The sequence below is a fragment of the Acomys minous genome (genome assembly GCF_964271855.1).
Source record: "Acomys minous genome assembly, chromosome: 1".
Taxonomy (NCBI): Eukaryota; Metazoa; Chordata; class Mammalia; order Rodentia; family Muridae; genus Acomys; species Acomys minous.
Genome location: NC_140483.1, coordinates 2,304,230 through 2,323,117, shown reverse-complemented (window position 1 = coordinate 2,323,117; position 18,888 = coordinate 2,304,230). Strand labels below are relative to the sequence as shown.

The 18,888-nt window shown below is 54.4% G+C and overlaps 1 protein-coding gene across 5 annotated transcripts in view; it reads left to right on the top strand.

The window, feature by feature from the left end:
• LAMB3 (laminin subunit beta 3) overlaps window positions 1-16,076 on the top strand; it is a 51,274-nt gene extending 35,198 nt beyond the window's left edge. For all 5 annotated transcript variants that reach the window (XM_084790828.1, XM_084790827.1, XM_084790830.1 and 2 more), the window contains 13 exons: window positions 1,788-1,943; window positions 2,500-2,696; window positions 3,800-3,911; window positions 4,619-4,997; window positions 6,641-6,801; window positions 6,884-7,101; window positions 7,292-7,489; window positions 7,777-7,921; window positions 11,194-11,401; window positions 11,843-11,984; window positions 12,326-12,502; window positions 13,204-13,357; window positions 15,795-16,076. In XM_084790828.1, the coding sequence (XP_084646954.1) occupies window positions 1,788-1,943; window positions 2,500-2,696; window positions 3,800-3,911; window positions 4,619-4,997; window positions 6,641-6,801; window positions 6,884-7,101; window positions 7,292-7,489; window positions 7,777-7,921; window positions 11,194-11,401; window positions 11,843-11,984; window positions 12,326-12,502; window positions 13,204-13,357; window positions 15,795-15,931 (2,384 nt within the window). In that variant the 3' untranslated portion in view covers window positions 15,932-16,076. The remainder of the gene's footprint in view (window positions 1-1,787; window positions 1,944-2,499; window positions 2,697-3,799; window positions 3,912-4,618; window positions 4,998-6,640; window positions 6,802-6,883; window positions 7,102-7,291; window positions 7,490-7,776; window positions 7,922-11,193; window positions 11,402-11,842; window positions 11,985-12,325; window positions 12,503-13,203; window positions 13,358-15,794) is intronic.
• The last annotated feature ends 2,812 nt before the right edge of the window (window positions 16,077-18,888 follow it).

Here is an 18,888-nt window from a genome sequence, read left to right as displayed (position 1 = left end):
TTTTCTTTCTTTTTTTCCAAGACAGCATTTCTCTGCCTGTCACTTTGTAGACCAGGCTGGCTTCGAACTCACAGAGATCCACCTGCCTCTGCCTCCCAAGTGCTGGGATTAAAGACATATGCCATGTTTTAACTTTGCTGTGCTCTACTGAAAGAGTCGTGTACCCTCGCTGGTCTCTGGACCATCAAGCAGTGCATTTGCTGATCAGTTTACAGCCTTTGTTTTGGATACAGAGAGAAGAAAGGCCAATCACAGCTCCGGCCTTTGGAGCACACACACATTATGAAACCGAAGGTTGCAAATACACACCTCTTGATTTCTGTTTCCCTAACGTTGAGAACTCTGCCTGAGGATTATATTTTAACCTGCTGGCCCCAGCACAATGATGGGTAGATTGCTGTGGTTGAGCCATGAGTGAAATGGCTTAGCATGGCCATCAGGCCCCTGGATTCACGCAGGACACTGGTTTTCAACCTTAGCACAGCTCTTCATGTCCTGGTGACCTCCAACTGTAGAAGTATTTTTGAAGGAGAGATAAACATGTTTTTGTTTAGATCACAAGTGGGGGGATGAGAAAAAGACTTGTGAGAGAGCAGGTGATGTTTATCCCCTTAGGAGTCAAACCACCGTGTGGGGGAGATTGGTTGTTAACCAGCTGAAAAACATCCTTGAACAAATTCTCAGAGGAGGTATAAATGTGAGCCAAAAACAGGAGGCTGGGCCTTTGGAGACTTGGCATAATTTTGGCTGTTCATCGCTCCACTTTGAGATGCTCCTATAAAGAACTGCTCGAGGGAAGGCTTTAGGGTTCCTGGCTCCAGCTGAGGCTCCGGGTTCCAGCAGAAGAAATCCTGCTGATTATGTCAGGACAATCGTTTCTCAGAACTGATATCCTTATAGTTTCATTATTATTATTATTATTATTTTTTGGTTTTTTGAGACAGGGTTTCTCTGTGTAGCCTTGGCTGTCCAAGTGCTGGGATTAAAGGCATGTACCACCATACTTGGCCATTATTGTATTCTTTAATCTCCTTTTCCCTTTATTTAGGTTAGTCGGGTTATAAGTGAGGTCCTCTTGGTTAATAAGTTTGTAATAAAATATAATTATTAAGAAAATTGAGCCTAAATATTTTTGTTGCTACTTCATAACTGTAATTTTGCCACTGTTATGAATTGTAAATATCTGATATGCAGGACATCTGATATGTGGCCCCTGTGAGATGGCACTTCAACCCCCAGAGGTGTCGCCACCCTCAGGTTGAGAACCACTGACCTAGGAGAAGGCAAGCAGCGTAGAACAAGGTGCTTGAGGCCAGTTTGATCAGAAAAAGCCTTCTGGACAAAGGAGCCTTGAGTTTTGAAAGGGACGAAGGAGTCTAGGAGCAGGCAGGAGAAGCTAGGTGTCTGCGTCTGGAACTTGTGAGAGGCCCTGCCTCCCCACTCCCAGGCCACTCTCTAGTATGTCACACCTGCAAGCACTGTGTCCTCACCTGGATGGCAGCTCCTGCCCATGGAGGCATCATATGGAGTGGGCAGGGCGGCCTGTGAGGGCACTCAAGACGTGATGACCACAGAAACAAGAGTGTGGTACTTACCAGGAGCCAAGCACTGCCCCACATGCATGGCATTCACCATTTATTACTCAGAAGAAATTGCTTTTCATCCTGTGTCAGATGGCAAAACAGGCACAATGGGTCCGGTGCTTGGCTGGGGTCGGGATGGGGTTTGGAGCCGGCTGTCCTGGCACCTGCGCTGACCTCTCATTTTCCTTTGTTCCTGCCTCTCAGCCTGTGAGTGTGACCCAGATGGGGCAGTCCCAGGAGCTCCCTGTGACCCGTTGACGGGCCAGTGTGTGTGCAAAGAGTATGTGCAGGGAGAACGCTGTGACCTTTGCAAGCCTGGCTTCACCGGACTCACCTTTGCCAACCCACAGGGCTGCCACCGTGAGTAGAGGGCCTGGGAAGGTGGGGTGCGGCATGAGGCGGGCTGTGTGGACCGTGGGACCAAGCCTTGTCCTTGAAGTGTTCTCTTCAAAGGAAACCCCGCTCCAGGCACTGTGTGCTGCTCCACTGTCCTCCAGCAAGTGGCAGCACAGGCCTGAGTTGGAAGTGGGTTTGAGTCCGCCAGCGCCAGGGTGGGCAGGCTGGCTGCCAAAATGCCAGGTGGCCAGAAGTTGCAGTGGCCTTATGAGTCAGCCATGTTATGCACAAGGACAGGCCCTGTGACTTCAGACTGATCTCACAGCAGAACTCAACTTTTGGTGGATGTACCAGCTCTGCATTTGCTCTGGGTTCTGTCTGCAGAGTGAGAGGAGTCTAGGGCACAGTGCCCAGAAGCAGTGCCAGGCAGGGCTTGGTAGGATGGGTCCCCGGGGCCACTCTCTCGAGAAAGTCAGAGGCCAGGCGCTTTTCCAGGGCTGGGCCTTCTCTGGTGCATGTGTTTTGAGGCCAGCCTCTCTGTGGGACCCCTACCTGTGCTCACTAGTCCTCCTTCCTACAGGCTGTGACTGCAGCATCTTAGGTGCCCGACAAGATATGCCTTGCGAGGAGGAAAGTGGGCGCTGCTTGTGTCTGCCCAATGTGGTGGGCCCCAAATGTGATCAGTGCGCCCCTTCTCACTGGAAGCTGGCTAGTGGCCGGGGCTGTGAACCCTGTGCCTGTGATCCACGCAACTCCCTCAGCCCCCAGTGCAACCAGGTATGAGTGCCGTCGACCCATGGGCTCTGCAATCACAGAGGGGTCCTACCTTCTAGTCTCTCTCTCTCTCTCTCTCTCTCTCTCTCTCTCTCTCTCTCTCTCTCCCCTCTGTCTCTCTCTCCTCTGTCTCTCTCCTCTGTCTCTCTCTCTCTCTCTCTCCTCTGTCTCTCTCTCTCTCCTCTGTCTCTCTCTGTCTCTCTGTCTCTCTGTCTCTCTGTCTCTCTCTCTCTCTCTGTCTCTCTCTCTCCCTTCTCTCTCTCTCTCTCTCTCTCTCTCTCTCTCTCTCTCTCCCCTCTGTCTCTCTCTCCTCTGTCTCTTTCTCTCTCTCCTCTCTCTCTCTCTCCCCTCTGTCTCTCTCTCTTCTGTCTGTCTGTCTCTCTCTCTCCTCTCTCTCTCTCTCTCTCTCTCTCTCTCTCTCTCTCTCTCTCTCTCTCTCTCTCCTCTCTCTCTCTCTCTCCCCTCTGTCTCTCTCTCCTCTGTCTGTCTCTCTCTCTCCTCTCTCTCTCTCTCTCTCTCTCTCTCTCTGTCTCTCCCCCCCCCTCTGTCTCTCTCTCCCCTCTGTCTCTCTCTCTCTCTCTCTCTCTCTCTCCTCTGTCTCTCTCTCTCCTTTGTCTGTCTGTCTGTCTGTCTGTCTGTCTGTCTGTCTGTCTCTCTCTCTCTCTCTCTCTCTCTCTCTCTCTCTCTCTCCTCTATCTCTGTCTCTCTGTTCCCCCCTCTCTCTCCTCTGTCTCTCTGTCCCTGTCTCTCTCTGTCTCTCTCTGCCTCTCTCCCCCCCCCCATCTCTGTCTCGCTCCCCCTCCCTCTCCCTCCCTACTTTACACCGTTCTCTGGTCTTCCTATAGTCAGGCAAGGCTACATCTGTCCCCTCTCCCCTGTGAGAGGCCACCAGACATCCCTCCCTCTGCAGTTGTCAGCTGTGGGCCAGGCTTGTCCCCGACACTTTCTGCAGTTCAGGGCTGGAACTTGACTTTGGGCTTGTCTTGGAGTGTGAGCCCTAGTTTTGGGGAGTGCCAGGCCTATAGACCACAAGTCTGGGGCACAGTCCCCAGAAGCAAGGCCAGGTAGAGACTGGAAAGGTCTCCCATGGTGTTCTCTTTATTCAGTTTACAGGGCAGTGTCCTTGCCGGGAAGGATTTGGTGGCCTGACGTGCAGTTCTGCAGCCATTCGTCAATGTCCTGACAGGACCTATGGCGACGTGACCACAGGGTGCCGAGGTAGGTGCCAGATGGCAGGCATGTAGAGGGATGGGGTGTATGGGGCGCTTGGTGGAGGGCCTTGACATGGTCGGGCCTCCTGTACTGATAGCCTGGGCAGCCCTAAGTGTATCTACACTTGAAGACTGCCTGGCCTCCTTGTGCCTGGATCAGGTTAGCAAAGATGGTCCTTACACTCCAAGAGGGGCCTTGCCTGAGAGAAGTAGCCAGCAGCCATGGATGAAATGGGTCTTGGGGGGGATTGGTGTGTTTCCCTGGAGGGCTTACATGTCAGCAATGGCGTGGGACTAGCATCTAATAGCCAACATTGGTCCCAGCTGTGCCTTGCTGTGCTGAGCAACCTGCTCTCCTTCCACACTTCTTCCTCTTAAGGGGGAGGTGCCATGAACTGACCTCTTCTGCGCCTCAGTCGCCTCCTAAACAGAAGCAGGAAATCAGAGTGTGAATGCACAATGGGTGTGCTGATCAACTGGGTTCCCATGCATGTAAATGTGTAACTCGGAACATGCCTGGCATGTGGTGGGGACAGAGGACACGCTCTCTGTCAGTCACTGTCAAGGCCGGCTTTTGGCTCCAGCTGCCGTCATCTGCCTTCCCACTTTTAAGCAGATCCAGTGTTTTCATCCTCACCGGGCTCCTTCCTCTTCCTGGTGCCCTCCCCCCCCCCCTTCCCCCAGCCTCTGAGTGTCATTTCTTCCCCGCTTTAGCCTGTGACTGCGACTTCAGAGGAACTGAGGGTCCTGGCTGTGACAAAGCCTCAGGCCGCTGCCTCTGCCGCACTGGCTTGATGGGGCCCCGCTGTGACCAGTGCCAGCGAGGCTACTGCGACCGCTACCCAGTATGCATGGCCTGCCACTCTTGCTTCCAGACCTATGACATGGATCTCCAGGAGCAGGCTCGGCGCCTTGGCAGTCTCCGTAACACCACGGAAGGCCTGTGGGCAGGGACAGGTCTGGAGGACCATGGCCTGGCCTCTCGGTTGCTAGACGCCAAGAGCAAGATTGAGCAGATCAGACAGATCCTAGGTGACACTTCTGTCACAGAGCAGGATGTGGCTCAGGTGGCCAATGCCATCTTGTCTATAAGGTAGGTCCTTTTCCTGCTAAGCTGTTGGAGGAATCATGCCAGCGGATTTGGGTGAGGACCACGCTGGTTCATTCCAGCCCATGGGGCATTTTTGCAGGCATCAGGTCTGTGAAGGTGGAGTGGCAACATTGCTTCCATGCAGAGACAGGCACAGATGTAGTGAGCTATGCAGGCACAGACCCAGAGCCTGAGCCCAGTGTTCCTCCTGAGCCTGCACTGCCAATGGGATAGTCAGGCCTGGATTAGTCACCTTGACAGAGGGCACCCAAGAGACAGGGCACTAAAAATATCTCTGAATTTGTCTTTAGAATGGAAGCAGTCCCACCCACACCCCCTCCTACCAGCAGAGGCGCCTTCCTCGGGCACTCAAGTTCTGGGAGCTTCTATAATTAGCTTGTGTTCCCTGCGTACTGGTGGATGGATGGTGCCAAGCCCAAAAAGAATAAGAAAGAGGCAGTGTTACTCATGGGGGTGTTTGGACATCCTGGGAAGTGTGGGGTTTGGGGACCTCTATGGATGAGCTTCAGCTTGTTGGAACGAGTGTGTGCGTGTGTGTGTGTGTGTGTGTGTGTGTGTGTGTGTACACATGAGTGTGCAGGTACATGTGTACACAGAGGCCATAGCAGGATGCTGGGTATCTCCTGGTGTCACTGTATGACGTAGTACCTTGAGACAGGGTCTCCCGTTGGCCCCAGGGCTCACTGTTCATGCCTGGCTTTCAGTGTATGCACTGAAGATCTGAACTCAGGTCTTTATCTTTGCAGACCGAGCATTCTTACCCACTAAGCTATCTCCCAGCCCTTCCCAATAGGCTTTTGAGTACCTAATAGGATCCAAGTACTGTGCAAGTAACCAGGGACATTAAAATATTAAGACACGGTCTTCACACGCCAAAGGCCGACTAGGACGCGTGCCCTGTAAATGGTGATGTGGGACATGGGGTATGTGAGGGAGCTAAGACTCGCGGGGGTGGGCCGCAGTGGTCTTCACAGGGGAAGGCTATCTGACCTACATCTCTAGGCAACCAGTCCCAGGTGGTCATCCTAGGAGTATGCTGTGTTTCTATAGGCCCTGCAGTGGTATGCTATGCCCAAGCAAGGTTGTATGGGAGAGATGTGTAGCTCAGAAAATGTGGCAGTGTGTCAGAGAGCATGAGGACAGGGCGCCGCTGGCTCCTAAGCTCAGGTCCTAGGGCCTGGAGTGGCACCCAAGGCTCTGCCGGATAGGAGTGGCAGATCCACATGCAGTGGGGTTGGAGCTCTGTGGGGAGGGCTGAGCCGCAGAGTGGGAGCCATTCCAAACATAAGGTGAGAGCTGAAGTTAGCCCAGGGATGCAGCAGGGTGGTTCTTTTCACCGAAGCCAGGAGCAGCTAGGGCATGGAGGAGAAGGAGGTGGGCGCCATGTCATGCCGACAGAAGTCAAGGAAGGAGCTTTCACAGCGCCACCTGCAGAGATGTGGGTACGCTGTGCCCTGGCTCTAGCTTGTCCCAGCCAAGGCTAGGCAGAATTTTCAGTGGCATGTGGACTCCCAGTCCCTCATTGCCCCCATACCCTTGTGGAAGGTCTCTCCCCCCCGTGCAGCTTGCTTCTCCGGACTCAGTGATAGCTTCTCCCTGTCTCAGCAAATATTCTTCTGTCTCAGGCGGACTCTCCAGGGCCTGCCGCTGGACCTACCCTTACAGGAGGAGATGGAGCCCTTCTCTGGGGACCTGGCCAATCTGGACAGAAGCTTCCACCGCCTCCTCCTTATGTACCAGAGCAAGAAGGAGCAATTTGAGAAGCTTAGCAGTGCAGACCCTTCAGGTGAGGACAGGGGCACCGGTTACTCGCCCCCCCCCCCATTCCTTCCCTTGCCAGGGTTAAGAGGTCCAACCCTCTTCCTCAGGAGCCTTCCGCATGCTGACCACAGCTTACGAGCAGTCCTCCCGGGCTGCGCAGCAGGTGTCCGACAGTTCCAGCCTGCTGGGCCAGCTGAGGGACAGCCGCAAGGAGGTTGAGGGGCTGGAGAGGCAGGCTGGGGGAGGAGGAGCCAGAGGAGCACAGCTCGCGGCCCTGCGCCTGGAGATGGCTTCGCTGCCTGACTTGGCACCCACCATCGACAAGGTGACTGAGAACAAGAGCCCAGCATCCTGAAGCCCTCGTACCTGTAGTCTGTCCCATTCAGAACCTACCGGGTCCCTGCTGTGTGCACCCTCCAGGGTTGCCAAGGAAGCGTGGTTCTGGTTGCCATGGAGATGTGTGGCAGTGGGCATGGTTATGGAGGTTCCTCTTTGACACCCTCATCTCTTTACAGCTCTGTGGAGGCTCTAGGCAGACACCCTGCACCCCAGGGATGTGCCCTGGAGAGCTATGTCCTCAGGACAATGGTACAGTCTGTGGCCCTCACTGCAGGGGAGCCCTGCCCAGAGCCAGAGGAGCCTTCCACATGGCAGGGCAGGTAGCCGAGCAGCTACGGGGCTTCAACTCCCAGCTCCAGCAGACCAGGATGATGGTAGGTCCTACGATGTATGGGAGTAAGTGTCACAGGGAGCTCACATTTTACACTCAGGAGGGTGAAGCCCAGAGACCTCGTGTGATGTGTCCTCCGATGCCTCACAGCAAGTGTCAAGTAGAATTTGGAGCCGATCTCTTGGGCTTTCTCTTAAAGTCCGATGTGAATACCATTGGCAGATGGCATTGGTTCCAAGTACCAAGAAGAGGATGCCTCTCAGATTCCTTGTGAGCTTGCAAGAAGCTCCTTGGAGGCATTGTCCCCTTCTGACCCATGCTGTGTTTCAGATCAGGGCAGCCGAGGAAGCGGCATCAAGGGTCCAATCAGATGCCCAGCGCCTTGAGACGCAGGTGAGCACCAGCCGCTTGCAGATGGAGGAAGATGTCCAGCGCACAAGGCTCCTCATCCAGCAGGTCCGGGCCTTCCTCACAGGTGAGCTGGCCCTCCCTGCGGGTGCTCTGGCTCCGGTCTTCCCCTCGTTAGCCCACCGCCGCCTCCTCACCATGCCTGCTGCCCTCTCACTAGGCCCTCTTTCCTGTCTGGTTTTGGGCTATTGATTTTGCCGCCCTCCTGCCCTTCCTCCAACTTCCCCACCTTGTAGGATGAACACGGGGTCCTTTCCTGACTTCTGCCCATCTCCCCTCTGTGGCTTTATGTTTCCCTTTCCTTTACCCACTGGATGTCTTTGAACTTGTAAGCCTGACCCTTGCTGGCCTGGGATGGATGGTTCCAAGGCCACAGCGTTCAGCGCCGCCCCCCCAGGGAGGCTTCATCTGTGCCCTCCTCCCCTTTCTCATTCATCCCTCCACTCAGAAGTGGCTGCACAGTCCACTATGAGTGTGCCTCTAGGAGACCAAGGTGTGTGTGTGTGTGTGTGTGTGTGTGTGTGTGTGTGTGTGTGTGTGTGCGCGCGCGCGCGAATAAAAAAGTGAACTCTCTTCAGTGGCCTAGGGGCCTCAAGGGACTTGACTTGGGCAAGGCTGCTTCTCTTGGCCTTATCCTTCCCTTGAAAGTGGGGTTGGTAGTACCCCACAAGTTTACTCAGAGGACTGAGTAACTGCTGTAAAATGCGCTTAGACAAATTAAAGGTGCCTCTGGAGCATGAGTTCATATTGTTAGCTCTCAGGTCCCTGGCAGGACTTTGCTGGGCTGGAGACCTGGTTGGTATGAGCCAAGAGCTGCGCTCAACAAGCGGTGGCTCGTGCTACCACTGCAGTGTGTTTTACCCCAGTTAGGCCACAGCTGTCTCCTGAGTGCGGACAGCCGTATGTGCATGGAGCAGTAGATGGTGCTCAAGTCCAGGAGGGGTCCACACAGGCCCTGTGAGCACGCTATGGAAGTGCAGGCAAAGATGCCTGACGTGTAAGGACTAAAGGACAACCAAGTTTGGGGCTTGAGGCTGAGTGGCCATCTTGTGTTAGTTAACATTGAGCCTGGTCTGGCTCAGGCTGGGAGGGGCTGACTTTTTCCTCTGTGTAGCTTGGGCTCAGCCCCTGGGAGCAGGCAAGCAGGAGCTTCCAGGCCTTTCCTCCCTTTCAGCTCAAGTCAGGGCCTGTGGTGAGTAGAGGGACAGAGGGGAGGACGGGCCTGAGAGAGACTTGACTGTGGGTGGGACCCCAGAAGAGCTCTCACAGGCACCACTTGGTGAACTGTAGTCTGCAGACCCATGGCAGGAGGTCCTAGTCCCAGCTGCTACTGCCAGGGGAGCGAGTGGCAGGCCTGTGGAGGAGGGAGGAGCTTTGCCTTTGCAGGCGGAGTTAGAGGAAGCTCTCAACTGGGGCTTGTGGAGTGGTTGCTAAGTATAGGCCGCACTCGAAGGCCTTTGTATTGCGTTCCTTAGCCCCAGACACTATGCCTAAGTCCTGCTATTACCTCCACTTCCCATGTGAGGAATGCATGGCAGTTAAGCAACTTGCCTGAGTGTGTCCAGCTGCAGGCGGTGCTGACACATGCGCATGCACACACACACACACACACACACACACACACACACACACACACCTCAAGCAGCTCCTTTTGATATTTCTCCCCTCTCTGTATTCTTTTTCTTCCACTGCCTCTTCTGACTTGACTAATTTCCGTTTCCCCTCTAAGATGTCTCTCAGGTTGGCCGGCCCTCTAGGAAGCCTCCCTGGCCCTGGGGAGGTGGCCCTACCCCTGGCCCAGTGCATACCCAGGGTGATGCTTCATCTTTTATGTATCTCTTGCCCCCATTACATTCTGAGTTCCACAAGGGCTGGGGTAGACTCCGGCTGGATCTCTGCCTCAACTGTGCGTGCTGAGCACGCTGATGCTTACTGAGTCCACTCTGCCTCAGAAGGTTACAGACAGAATGTGCTATGCAAAATACAGGAAGTGCCTAATTTGGATGGGGCTGTGCACCTGGTGGGGAGCTTTCTGAGAAAGGTGTCCATCCAGCCCCATTCGGAGAACAGGGCGCTGGGCTCCAGGAGGGTGGCATCTCCGTGGCCAGGATTCCCCAGGGAGCGCAGCTGCACCTTGGGCTCCTGTGGTGTGCTGTGGCATAGCATGGAGCATCCTGTCTCCTTTCTCCCAAAAAGGTCCTTCTACCTGGTATGGAGAGGAAGCAGGGATGGGACCTATGTCACCTGCTGTCTGTGAAGACAGGCTGATCTCAGAACCCCACAGGAGCTGAGGCCAGGATAAACTATTTGGGCAGGTGGATGCTTCTTTGCAGAGTAATATCTGTAAAAGCAGCTGAGAGATAAGAAGGCATCATCTCTGCATGTCTCTCTTGGGTCTCTCTCTGAGACACTTTGTAAAAACTCTTGCTAACCGGTGGTGGTGGTGGTGGTGGTGGTGGTGGTGGTGTGTGTGTGTGTGTGTGTGTGTGTGTGTGTGTGTGTGTGTGTGTGTGTGTGTGTGTGTGTGTATGTTTACTCAGGGCATTTCTCAGGTCAGGAAACTGAACCCAATAGCCTGAACAGTGAAGAGCAAGTTCCCTTTCAGTCTTTCATGTACCTCACAAACGCAAAGGATCTCCAAATGCCTAGCCTGAGCTGGGGTCTGGGGCACAAATGGGACAAAATCCAGTCTGTTTTCAGGGGGTTCACACTGAGGGGGTGGGGGGAGAGAGACAAAGTAGTAAGATGAATGTTCTCATGGGATGGGGGGGCATGCTGTGTGCTGGGGGGAAAGACGCTAGGAATGCTGGTTCCAGAGTCCATTGCCTGTGGAGACAGCGGTATTTCAGGAAAAAGTGGTAGTCCTTTCCCTCCTTTGCAGCGATGAGTGCTTGGGCCTGAAGGGGGAGGGCGTGAAGGGAAGGGGGTCTTACTGCCGAGGAAGCAGTTCCAATTCCTGGCCGCTCCCTCCAATTTGGAGCTGATTGTGTGTATGCTGCCAGCTGCTTGGCACCACCTCCTCCTCCAAGCCCACAGCTTCCTGTGGCACCAGACACTTAGCTGCCACAGCTGTGCCCACATCTCTCCCCTTCCCCCCAGCCAAGTAGAATACAAGGCAAGAATGCTGGAGCCGGTTCACTACCACCATCTGAGAAAGGCGTCTGGTTTTGGCCAGGAGGAGCAGGGCTCTTGGGGAAACAATACAGAGGGGCTACAGCAACATCCCCAGGAGTGGTACCCAGCCTGGCGGGGAGGGGGGAGAGAGGGAGGCTGCTGATCCTGGAGGAGCTGGGGGGGGGGCGGGGCTCCAGTATGATGTCTTGCTTGGCTGTCTTCCAGACCCTGACACAGATGCAGCCACCATCCAAGAGGTCAGTGAGGCAGTACTGGCTCTCTGGCTGCCCACTGACTCCGCCACAGTGCTGCGCAAGATGAAAGAGATCCAGGCTATCGCTGCCAGGCTCCCCAATGTGGACCTGGTGCTGTCCCAGACCAAACAGGACATCGCACGGGCCCACAGGCTCCGGGCTGAGGCCGAGGCAGCCAGGTACAGCCACTGGCCCCAGTGCCTTCCCTATGGCATTGGGTTTGTGTTTGCCTCCCAATTCTGTGGCTGGGAGAGAGGTACAGGTGTTGTAACAGGAGAGGACCTTGCCACAGCCAGGGAAGCCAGGGCATCTACAGGGACAAGGCTACATTTGCATTCACACGACCCAGTACTTCATGTAGGGAGCTTGTGTCCAGAGAGTGTGCTTACCTGCCGTGCCCCCTGGGTGGGTCTTGTCGGGAGAGAGCTAAGGCTTCTCTTATATAATACAGGTCAAGAACCCTGGAAACCTCCCACTACCACCATGTGAGAAAGGTGCCGAGGTTTGGTCAGGAGGAGCAGGGCTAAGAAGGGTATTCTCCAGGCCTGGGGTGTGACCTGAGCTCATATCTGTTCATCTGCTGACCACTTACTTATGCTCTCTCCTTTTCCTTTGCTCAGAAACCGGGCCCAGGCGGTGGAAGGGCAGGTCGACGATGTGGCCGGAAACCTCCGGCAGGGTGCCCTGGCTCTCCAGGAAGCTCAGGACACGATGCAGGGCACTGGCCGCTCTCTCCGGCTCATCCAGGAGAGGGTTGCTGAGGTGAGGCCACTGGGGCTCCCCGCCTTTGGGAGTGGATAGATCTAGATGCAAGACTGAAGGTGCCGGAGTGTGGCCTGGTTAGGTACAACGCTGGAGGTCTTGCCTCTGAGCTGCACATCTACCTCACCTGCCCAGGGCAAAGGCAGGGATGGTCTCTGAGTTGCATTGGGGATGAAGTGAGTGGAGGTGGTGGGGGACGAAGCCCGGGCACCACTCGGCTAGGAGCCTGGAGTCAAGGCGCCATGGTCGGGAAGACTTTCCATCCTGAAGATAGGAAAATGGGGCCCCTTGATGCCTGTGAGACCCAACATGAACCCTGATCTCTTTGCCTTTCCACACAGGTCCAGCAGGTCCTGGTGCCAGCTGAAAGGCTGGTGACAGGCATGAAGGAGCAGATGAGTGGATTCTGGGCACGGATGGAGGAATTCCGCCGCTGGGCCCAGGAGGAGCAGGCCCAGGCAATGCAGGCCCAGCAGCTTGCAGAGGGTGCCAGCAAGCAGGCACTGAGTGCCCAGGAGGTACAAAGAGGGCTGAGCCATTGCAGCCACACGGAACCAGAGAGAGGCTCCTGAGCAGTAGAAGTCTTATACGACCCTTATATGACCATGCAGGGCAGAGCCAGAATGGCTCAGTCATTACCAAACATTGCCTGTGTCTGAATCTAGCCACCCCTGCTGCTCTGGGTAGCTGGCTCAAAATGCAAGGAGTGACCTAGATACTCTGTTTATGAACGAGGTAATGGCCTGTGCCCAGGCCCAAGTTCATATCCATAGTGCGTTTCCTGGTACCCACTTTGAAGCTCATCTCCTGAGTCTCCAGCCTGGTGAGACATTCATGGCTTGGACAGAGACGCTGGGCTCCGTCCTAGTCAGAACCAAGACAAAGAAGTCAAAGAGCCATTTCAGTGTCTCAGTAGTACCACTTGCTGTGCCCAGGTCAGGCACATGGAACCCTGGTCCAATGACAAAGCTGCTAGCATATCTTGATATTAGCCTGCCATTTTGTGCCAGGCAGGTCAGCTGAGTCTTGACACACCAGGAGGGAAGGAAACTTTACAATATCCCCTGGGACTCAGGGATAGGGCAAGGCATTAAAGGCAAACCCAGGCCTTGGGGACACGGAAGGCCATGTGCTGACTTGGCTGATGACGGTTAGCCACTGGCATTTAGGACTTTAGCTTATGTTCATGGTGACATTGAAAATGGCCTACATTTCCCAGGGCTTTGAGAGACTCAAGCGAAAGTATACAGAGTTGAAGGACCGGCTGGGTCAGAGTCCGACACTGGGTGAGCAAGGCAGTCGGATCCTGAGCATCAAGACGGAGGCTGAGGAGCTGTTTGAGGAGACCACAGAAATGATGGACAAAATGAAAGGTGAGCAGGAGCCAGGGGTGTGGAGTGGCCGTGCAGGACTTCTTTAAAAAAATTTAAATTATATTTATGTGTGTGTGCGCGAATGTGTACACATATGTATGAGTGGAGGTCAAGGGACACCTTGGAGGAGTTGGCTATCTCCTTGCACTTTGTAGGTTCTAGGGATGAAATTCAGGTTTGGCAGCATGTGCCTTTATCCACTGAGCCGTCTCACTAGCACATCCCACCTGGTACGCTCAAAACTCACTCTTGTTGGAGCCAAGCCAGCAGAGCTAAGGGAACGAGAGCAGCCAACACGTACTGAGCAGCTAGCGCATGGGATGAGGCTGCAGGAGTACAGAGATGAGCAGGTGGCATGGCCCGGCCAGAGGAGCTCACAGCCCAGCTGGGGCCTCTTCTCCTGCTACCCTCGAAAGGCACGCTTTGCTGTTTAGTGACATACATGTGTGTGATAAGGACACAGATCTCTAGGGCCTCAGAGGACAATCAATGCCAGAGAGACATTCAGAGAGGTAAGAGCTGAGGAAGGGAGGAGCTGGAGGGTGGTGTGGGTCCTCAGGATGGTGGATGATGGGGTGAGGAGGAAGAGGGCTGTTCTGAGGGTGGGACCGGCCTCACACCCAGAAGGAGAGAGGAAGGTAGGTGAGGAATCTGAGGAGACAGTAGCGTGGCTCCTCATTGCCCCTGCAGCTAGGGTAGGCACGGATGTAGTAGTGAGCTGATGAGGCCATCAGAGGGTTAGGGACATGGGGATGTAACCATAGTAGCCTTGGAAAGGAGGAGTTCCTAGGAACCTGTCCATATATGGATATGATGGTGAGGCTGGTGAACTGGTGTGTCCAGCAAAGGCCATAGACACGATTCCTCTGAATTTCAATGAAAACAGTTAGCAAAAATCTCATTTATGGCCAGACAGACACTGTGGAAGGTATGTGGTGAACCGGTGAGAGGTTATGGCCATATGCCCCAGAGGAGAGTTGGATGCTGGCTCAGCACATGTCCTGGCCTTGCCCAGCAATACTGTGTATGCAGATAACAGTTTGTTTATTATATCTGAAGATGGCAGATAATACACCAGCAAACACAACCACTGGCTAGGGAACTTCAAAAGCCTAAAACGGTGGGCGGGAACCAGCTGGGTGAAATTATATGGGAGGGAGAGTTACCTCGGCCCGTTTGGTGTGGGCGAGGCTTCTCTGTGGATGGCTCATGTCGCCGGAAACATTTTGTAACTGGTGAGTGGTGGCAAGCACAAGCTGCTACTCACGTGAAAGGGACTCAAGAGTTCTGAGTCACTGCGAGTTGCTCTAAGTCAGCAGTGTCTTGCTCACTGCTGGAAGCCTTGACAAACAGGAGGCAACAGCCCGAGGGTGACCGTGAAGGAGCTGTGAGTCCCCGAGGATCCCATGAGGATCCCATGAGGGTCCCATGCAGGCAAACCCTACTAAGCAGATACACGCCTGCTCCCTCTTGTGGTGCCGGGCCTTTTCTGGGACCAGGCCACACCAGGTGCTAACTCAGTTTACCGTCACCGTATCCTGAGTGTCTGTCAGCTTGAAATCCCGTGTGGAGGCTCTCTGGCTCCATGTCAGCCCAGGGCAGGCTACCTCATCTTCGGAAAGAGTACCAATGGACAGAGGGACAGAATGGCAACTGTAGGCAGGGCAGGCAGTGGGGAGGGGTGCTGTAGCAGCTGAAAACTGAGGTATTTGTCTTGGATGTCAAGTCACAGAAGTGTGCAGTACTGTCCCACAGGAGCACAGTAGACAGGCTCCTACTGGCCAGGGGATAGACCTAGGGCGACCGAGTGGGAGGAAGCAAGACGTGGTCAGATTTGCGCTTCATGAGGAGATGGCTTTGGACATAGCTGGGTTGCCCAATGCTGCCCCACCCCGTCTCCTGGCAAAGTCCAGGCCATCATGATATGGTAGAGGGGACTCCTGCCTGGGGAATCTCGGAGGATTTCAGACCTTGTGTGTTATCTGGGATGTGCTGGGGTGGGAAGCAACTACTTTTCCCTAGAGTGATATTTTAGGGAGAGAAAGTGGTGAAAGACCCAAGCCAGCTGGCCAGCATCCATTTGAAGGTCACTGGTAGGATACAGGGGACCACATACCTAACTTGGTTGATAATCTTGGGGTCAGCACTGTCCCTTGTTGCCCTGGGATAGCCAGAGAGTCTGGAGTGGAGGACGGGGCAGGCAAAGGGAAGTCTGAGAGTGGGGTTGGGCCTGGGCCTTCCAGGCTTTGCTCAGAGTGGGATGGGGCTGGAGAGGTGGTGGTAGGTGAGAACTGTCGGCCTCAGTGGTTGAGTGCACCTAGCGGAGACTCTCCTGACCCTATTGCCTCCAGGCTGGGGGAGAGGCAGGACCCTGGCCGGGACTCCTTGGGTGTCTCAGCCTCTGATTCTTTCTTACTGGCTGTTCCATTTGCCTCAGACATGGAGTCAGAGCTACTTCGTGGGAGCCAGGACATCATGCTGCGCTCGGCAGACCTGTCGGGGCTGGAGAAGCGCGTGGAGCAGATCCGCAGTTACATCAATGGGCGCGTGCTCTACTATGCCACCTGCAAGTGACCTTAAGGCGCAGTCTCATACACTCCCCCCCCCACCCCCGCCTTGGAAGGGCATGCTGGGAAGGGGAGTATTTCCTGGACCTAAGGCATCTGGGACCGTTGATAGCACAGTCTGGTCACCCTGCGTGAGCTGCTGGGTACCTGACTATACTGATCACATTCAAAGCAGAGATGCTGCAGCTAAGGGAGCTGGGATGTGCAGTGTGCCCTCCCACCTACTCCTACCCCCACACCTACTCCCGTCCCCCACACCTACTCCGGCCCCCCACACCTACTCCTGCCCCCCATACCTACTCCCGCCCCCACTGTGGTAGAATCTGGGACCAATACAACAACTGGGACAAAGAATGATGCATGAATTCAAAGCCCAATAAAAATCTTTGGACAGGAGCTCGTAAGCTCAAGAAGGAAATGATCTGACTCTGCGTTAAGTGGCCTTCGTCACCCTTTCTGTGTCCTGTTGAAGTTCCTGTGGACTCCATCCTGCGGCTCAGGCAGATCTAGCTCCTCTGTCTCCAGGCAGGGAGTCCATTGTTTCCTTCTCAGTGTCAGCATGTGCACGGTGCCCTCTACACAGTGCCCTCTACACGGTGCCCTCTACACGGTGCCCTCTACACAGTGCCCTCTACACGGTGCCCTCTACACGGTGCCCTCTACACAGTGCCCTCTACTCCACCCCGGCGGGGGAGGGGAGGGGCGGCTCCTTAGGTGATAGTCCCCGGTCTATGACTGCCCAACATCTGAGACTGGTACTATACACCCAGGGGGTTTCACTTCAAGCCATGAGAGCCAGGCTTTTGAAGTTAGAGACTCATAGATGTAGATGCTCAGGTTGGTGGCTAGTTTCCTCTTGGTAACAGCGCTGGAGGCTGTTACACTCCTCAGCTTTCACAGCACCCTCAAGGCTTGGCAGCTCTTGGAACACTCCCTCTCCCACTCTCTTTCACTCTCCCTCTCTCTCTCCCTCTCCTTTTCCCCCTCTCCCCCCCCCCCTCTCTCTCCAGGGTTTCTCTGTGTAGCCCTGGCTGTCCTGGACTCCTCTGTAGACCAGACCAGGCTGGCCTTAAACTCACAGAGATCTGCCTGCCTCTGCCTCCCGAGCGCTGGGATTACAGGCTTGCGCCACTGTGCCGGGCTGCTCCTGGAACTCACTAGCCACCAGGACCCACAGTTTCTTTAGTCTGTTTTCAGCTTCCTATCCACCTGCCCTTCACTGGTGCTTCCGCTCTCTGCTGCCTTTGCCCTCTTCCTCTCAGGAGGGCGGCCTCCCTTCCTGCTGCTGTCTTCCTGTTGGTGTATCTGCCATCTCTTCCTCACGCTACCTTCTCAGGCCACTCCGTGATCACAGGAGGCGGTCTCCAGGTTCTGAACAGTTGGTGTGTAGAGACGAAGGGAAGCGGAAAGGATGTCTGTACTTGTCATTGCACGGTCCTCCACATTTGCAGAAGGACTGTGTCTTAGTCAGTGTTCTATTGCTGTGAAGAGTCACCATGACCAGGACAGCTCTGATAAAGGGAAGCACTTGCTGGGTGCTGGTGACACACAACTTTAATCTCAGCACTAGAGAGGCAGAGGCAGGCCGACCTCTGCAAGTTGGAGGGCAGCCTGGTCTAGAGAGCTAGTTCCAGGACAGCCAAAAACTACACAAAGAAAAGAAAGGAAAGGAAAGGAAGGAAGGAAAGAAGGAAGGAAGGAGGCAGGCAGGCAGGCAAGCAAGCATGTAACTGGGGCTGGCTTACACTTTCAGAGTTTTAGTCCATTATCATGGTGGATGGCATGGTGGCATGTAGACAGACATGGTAGCTGAGAGTTCTACATATAGATATCAATGCAGCTGGATGAGAGAGAGAGACACTTATGCTTTTGAACTTCAAAGCCCACCCCGGGCGACACATCCTCCAGCAAGGCAGGTCACACCTCCTAATCCTTTCAAATAGTGCCACATGCAAAGATGTGAGCCTGTGGGGGCCATTCTTATTCCAGCCACCACAGAGTGCTCTTGTAGTACTCACAGGCCCTTCTGCCAGGCCAAGTGCTCCTTCTGCCAGGGCAAGTGCTCCTTCTCTAGCCCGGGTGACAGTGGCTTATGGGGCTCACTGAGGCTTGAGGTGGGAGGACATTTGTTGTAAGTGGTCTGAAGAGTGTTACTTGGAATGTTGCTGTCCGAAGCAGAGCTGTGCTTCAGCAACAAGCAGCTGGGCTGCAGTGTAGCTTCCTCGTGGCATGCCTGTGCGTGCCAGGGTGCAGTGAGGGCCTCCACACAGCTGTTAGGGAGGAGCTGCTTGCCTGGCAGCCCTCTGTTCAAAGCAACTGGTTACCAAAGAAAAGTCCAACAACTACCAACTGGTGACTCAAATCTGTACCCGTCCTTCTATCCTCCCAGCATTTATTATTTAAAGACAAATAAACATTAAAGGGGCTGCTCATGGCCGGGCGTGGTGATGCACGCCTTTAATCGCAGCACTCAGGATGCAGAGGCGGGTGGATCGCTGTGAGTTTGAGGCCAGCCTGGTCTACAGAGTGAGTCTAGGACAGGCAAAGCTACACAGAGAAACCTTGTCTTGAAAAACAAACAAACAAACAAACAAACAAACAAACAAGCAAAAGGCTGCTCATAATAATGGCCTCTTCCTAATATAAACACTGTGTTGACAGAATTTAAAGTTCTGTTAACACCTCTTAGCCAAACACCTCTGGGAGAGAATTGGGTTATTTTACCTGTCCCAGGGGTAGGACAAAGGCTAGAAGCTGTTTCTTGAAAAACGACTGTGCATGCTGATGTGGAGTGTCACAAACATTTGTGTGCTAGCCATGACCCAGGTGCTGCGCTGGGCACTTTCTCTCCTACCCCCTTTCCTCCCCTATCTTATTTCTTCTTTCCCTCCTTTTCCCTTTTTCCCTTTTTCTCTTCCTTCTTTGAGATAGGGTCTTACTATGTGTGTAGCAAAGGCTGGCTTT